Source organism: Panicum virgatum, chromosome 5K, assembly GCF_016808335.1.
Source record: "Panicum virgatum strain AP13 chromosome 5K, P.virgatum_v5, whole genome shotgun sequence".
Taxonomy (NCBI): domain Eukaryota; kingdom Viridiplantae; phylum Streptophyta; class Magnoliopsida; order Poales; family Poaceae; genus Panicum; species Panicum virgatum.
Genome location: NC_053140.1, coordinates 28,918,940 through 28,923,757, shown reverse-complemented (window position 1 = coordinate 28,923,757; position 4,818 = coordinate 28,918,940). Strand labels below are relative to the sequence as shown.

The window sequence follows — 4,818 nt, the reverse complement described above, 5'->3', positions numbered from 1 at the left end:
TAAGTACTCCTGTAAGGTTCTAGCTTTGTGGCTAGATATATTTTCTAATGGTTGTAAGCATTCAACTGTGAATGTTCAAGACCGGGATTTTTTCTTAATCTAAAAAAAATATATAGTATTATTCATGTACACTATAATACCATGTCTGAAACAAATAACCTGTTCCTTAAAAGAGAATATCTATGAGACAATTTTATAAAATGGAAAATATCATCTACATTCTTGTCGAAGTAGACGCGAACTCAGGTTTTCGGGTCCGTATCCAAACAGTCCACCTGACCTGGTCCCAATTCGTCATTTAAACTAAAAAAAGATATGACTAGAAAAATGTTAAATAACACTTCATTTTTCTACATGGAACTTCGTATGCGGATTGCTGAATGTCCCTGGGTTTAGCATACACGCCTCCAAGACCAAATCTGACCAGGCTCCCAGCCAGCCGGCCAAGAAAAAGGCTCTTGCATTGGTCCAGTAAAATCCCCTGCTTCACGAAGCAAAAGGCTCTGCCACTCAAAATCTGACCTGCTGCACACCGACCCCAGCTATAGCTTCTGTAGTGCTTGATCACCAATGCACTGGGGCACACGAGCCGGGCCAGGGCTCAGGCCCATGCCGTTGCTTCTTAGAAATTCTCTTTGTGGAAATGGAATCGGGTGGTCGTTGTGTTGCTAAATTCTACAGAGAGATCTCTCAGGGTCTTCGTAAGTGTTGGAGATCCACAGTAGAAAACACCTGCAGATTCATGGAAGTTCTTAACGGTCTGCCTCTAAATAGGGGGCATCGGTTGAATTTTGTCAGATGTGGACTTACCTATGCGTGAGTTCTTGTGGTTATTGGCCAGATCAGTAAATACCTTTCTCCAGTTTGGCCTCGCGAAATGCGTTCGGATCTGCATAACCAACAGTAAGAAGGGAATACATATGTAGCACATCTGAACTGATATGCAGCTAATGAGAGAGTGGACCATGACCAAAACCTTGCTGCCTGACACAATATCCACGCCATTCTTTGCGTGCTGAAGTGATTGGACCATGGCAATCAGGGCTGATCTTGCGTCGCCTTCCTCATACACGCTGGTCAGGTAATTGTGCATCTCTATCACATTCTGTATGAGCAGGCAGAGGATGAATTGTTTTCTAATAGTAGAAATGGACAGACGAACATAAAGGTGGGGTGTTTACTGAAGAATTCAGGGTGTGGGAGTATTACATCGTGATCGCTCTCAGCGACATCATTCATAACACCTTTGAACCATTCGAAGGAGCCTTGCTCTCTTGTAACCCAGTAGAAGTAGGCTCTTCCTGGCCCATTTGTCTTGAAACTGCAACCTAACTCGGCGTCATGCGTGCTCTGCAGCTCCTGTTTTAGTCCAAGTTATCTCAATTTAGATGCTGTGCATCTGCACTCATGTACGGTAAAAGATGTGCAGTACCTGAGCATTGTTTACCTCATTGGACTTTATGTTATTCAGGAGGTCCTTCAGGATGCTGATGAAAGGAGTCGCGCCAATTCCTAACCCGATAAGCAAAAGAATGTCGTATTTCTTGTAATTTTGAGCTGGTGCACCATAAGGGCCATCTATGAAGACTTTCGGAAACCTAAATTAATAAAACCAAATCAGCTAGAAATATGCATAGCTTAAAAAACAAATTTGCGTCGTTTAAGATAAACTTTCGAATTACAAACCTGTGAAATCTGTTCATAAAAGTGCTGCTTTATCTCAATCATAATAATTTAGCTTTATGAAATTTTGCTAGGGAAAGAACATATAGCCAGCTTATGAGGAGATGACGCATAATCACCTAGTTTCCTCTGATAAGCCGTGTGCCACAACAGTTGTTTCAAGTCTAGCTAGTGTAGCCTTCTTAGAAGTTACTTCTGCTTCACAAGCCTGCATGAAACCGAGTATTCATGTAACAATCCCACAAACTTGGCATATAATGGAAAATAACTTCATTATGCCTGAAAGGAATAATCCAGCATTTCATCGCTGCTCAGCTAAAATACCTTCCCAAACAGGTTCCTGAGTTCTGACGTCCAGTCACCTAATGTACGGATATGAACGCTCAAGTAGTCATCTCCAGGCGCTGAAGTGATGGAGAAGGGATGCCTGCAAGATTTGGCAAATTTTAGGAAAGAGCCTTTAGGAGCGTCGTGCCTTGGATGATGGCAGCATTGCATTTTTACCATTCAAAAGGAGAAACGTCTGGGCACTTTACAAACAGGTACATCCCACTTTTGTACTTGAAGCTTGGTGGTTTCTTCATGTAAATTGAGAGCACGTTTCCTGGGTAAATTGCTGCCTGTGTGTGACACACAAGTAAAATAAATTAATAATAATCTTATCATATTCTTGCAGAGTTCAAGAGAAATTTAAGAAAGTGATCATTTCAATTTACTCTACCTTGATTATGCTCACATCATAACTTTGCTCACGAATTTTTCTGATACTTCTCTCGGAGGCATAGAAGACGACAGGGACTGCCAAGTACATCCATGTCTGAATAGCACAACCAAAACCACAGTTTGAAGCTAACTTAAACATATTGAAGCCAATTAAATACCACTACTTGAAAAAATACGAATAAGTTGTCAGGGAGATACCGTTCGCTTGTACCACTGCTTGGTGAGGAATATGAAGTAGGAGTGCATCACTAGGAGGATGTACGCGATGACCAGCAGGTGGTGGGCGTACCAGAAGGCGTTGAAGCCGGCCAGGTGATGCAGCGGCGACGGCAGCTTCACAACACTCCTCCGGAAGGAGTGTGTCGCCAGCGTGAAGGAGAAGGACATGATCAGGATCAGGAGGATTCCGGTCCATCCCGGGATGCTCGTCAACAGAATCGGCCATGTTGGTTGAACGTAGTTGAAGAAGGGCCCCAGCTTCTCCATGAACTTTTCCTTGGGGCACGAGACCACCCTGGGGAAGTCGCAGAATACGTGTTCAAGCGTATGTGTTGCCGAACCGATTGCGATTGCAAGAGCAATAACCTGGAAATGTGACCATCGCAAACATGCCAGAAGATTATTTAAGTCCAGTATGAAATGGCAACTCAGAAGAAGGGGGCTTATGTGTTCACCTTGTGGAAGTTTATGTTGTCGTCGAACGGCACGACCTTGCTGAGCGCGGTGGATCGGAGCCACGTCAGCGTGTTCCGGCACACCGGGAGCAGTATGAGCGCCATGTTGAGCTTGAGGGTCTCGGCGGCGCCCTTGGCGATGCAGACGCAGTAGCCCATCACCTCAAACACCGCGCGCCTCCGGTACTGAATGAACTTGAATATGAAGAGGGCAATGTTGAGGATACCCCACAGCGTGAGCACCCATATCCTCTTCCAGTTCTCGTGGACGAAGTCGACGGTCTTGTTTATGCGCCTCTGCAGCGGGCTCCGGTAGCTGGAGGGCACCATCGTCCTCGCCAGACTTGCCGACGCCATGTTCATCTTGTCAGGCGGCCCTGAGGCCGACACCATCCCGCGGAGCAGCGTCTCCAGCTGCCAAATCTGCATCGACAAATTACATTCACTACTTGGTATGCAAATCCTGCTGGGTTGTTTTTGTTTTTGTTTTTGGAAAGAAGATTAGGCTTCAGTTTCTTCGTGTACCTCAATGTAACCGCGATGATCTGGATCCAGCTCTTCCATGATAAGTGAAGCGTAGGTTGCAGCATGGTTCTTCAGCTTGGCGAGCTTGTTTGCTGAGGCACTTAGCAGAATGACCTCCTTGACCTCGTCTTCTGTGAGCTTTCCATCACCGTTCTTGTCACACCTGGTTTAAAGGAGCATTGAGATTTGAGAATCAAGCAATGAGCACTGGATATGGAAAAGATGGAGAGTAGTAGATCTTTACATGTCAAAGAATATGCGTAGCCGAGAATCAAAGTTCTGGTCCGTCATCTCTTCCCAGAATTCCTTCAGTTGTTCTTTTAATACACCATCGTCCGGGTTAATATGTCTTCTCCTTGACAATGCCACAAACACCTCGCTTGCAAACTCCTTGGAATCAGCCATACCTTTAAGATCAAGAGGAGCACCAGGGCATACACTATATGAACCAATTAAGCAATGTGCTGCTTCCTTGCTGGTGTCAATTTTTCTGAGTGCCACGGGAATGTTATATGGATGAATGGATCTTTGCACGATCTTGCTTTGCTTCTTGCCAACTATTAGAGGACTACACTTGAAGAGCTTATAGTTTGCGCAAAAAGAAAAACACAGAACTATCTTCAAATCAAAATTAAGTGAGTTTCCTAAGGGGACAGTTACAATAATTCGATTTCACTGCTACAAGCATGATATTAGATGAAAAATGCTGGAAAAATAAAAAATATATGACATTATTTTTTATCTTGTTAGATTTTTAACCAAAATGTTTTCTACCTACCAAAGGAGATCTAGCATCGTCGCAAGGGCATAAACCGTTTGACTACACGTTCTAATTCTACAGGGAATAGAGCAGATCTCATCGCGGCGTGGACAATCCGTGGCAAGGCTCAGCAGGAGCCACGACGCACGCAGCACACCTGAACGCCATCGAGACACGAAGCACATGAGAGCAGAGCACAATGCTAGGGGGAAGCTCACCGATGCATTTGGCGAAGTTCTCCTTGTGCAGGCGGCCGTCGGTGCTCATCTCGTCGAACCGCTTCTCGACGGACTTCCAGCCGTCCTTGCCGCCCGACGTCTTGTCGAGGAAGCGCAGGCCGCGCAGGCCCGACTGCGCGCTGGAGTGCGTCCGCTTGAGGCCCCGCATCTCCGTCGACACCTTGGACGCGAGCCGTTTCATCCCCGACGCGAGCCGCGACGGCTGCTTCTTCAT

The 4,818-nt window shown here is 45.6% G+C and overlaps 1 protein-coding gene across 1 annotated transcript; it reads right to left on the bottom strand.

The window, feature by feature from the left end:
* Positions 1-575: 575 nt before the first annotated feature.
* Positions 576-4,818, bottom strand: LOC120710616 (putative respiratory burst oxidase homolog protein H). The gene is made up of 14 exons (XM_039996250.1): positions 4,584-4,818; positions 3,850-4,012; positions 3,606-3,768; positions 3,081-3,503; positions 2,605-2,991; positions 2,405-2,500; positions 2,188-2,303; positions 2,008-2,110; positions 1,803-1,891; positions 1,448-1,598; positions 1,210-1,359; positions 977-1,105; positions 811-889; positions 576-732 (listed from the first exon to the last, which is right to left on the bottom strand). Exons 1-14 carry the CDS (start codon positions 4,816-4,818, stop codon positions 623-625), a joined length of 2,394 nt encoding a protein of 797 aa, XP_039852184.1. The 3' UTR covers positions 576-622.

Excerpts from the sequence above, each read along its gene's own strand:
- LOC120710616 (XM_039996250.1), bottom strand. The coding sequence starts at position 4,818 with ATGAAGAAGCAGCCGTCGCGGCTCGCGTCGGGGATGAAACGGCTCGCG. Across the intron at positions 1,106-1,209 it reads TCGCTGAGAGCGATCACGAT|AATGTGATAGAGATGCACAA; the intron begins GTAATACTCCCA and ends CTGCTCATACAG. Across the intron at positions 890-976 it reads ATATTGTGTCAGGCAGCAAG|ATCCGAACGCATTTCGCGAG; the intron begins GTTTTGGTCATG and ends TTGGTTATGCAG.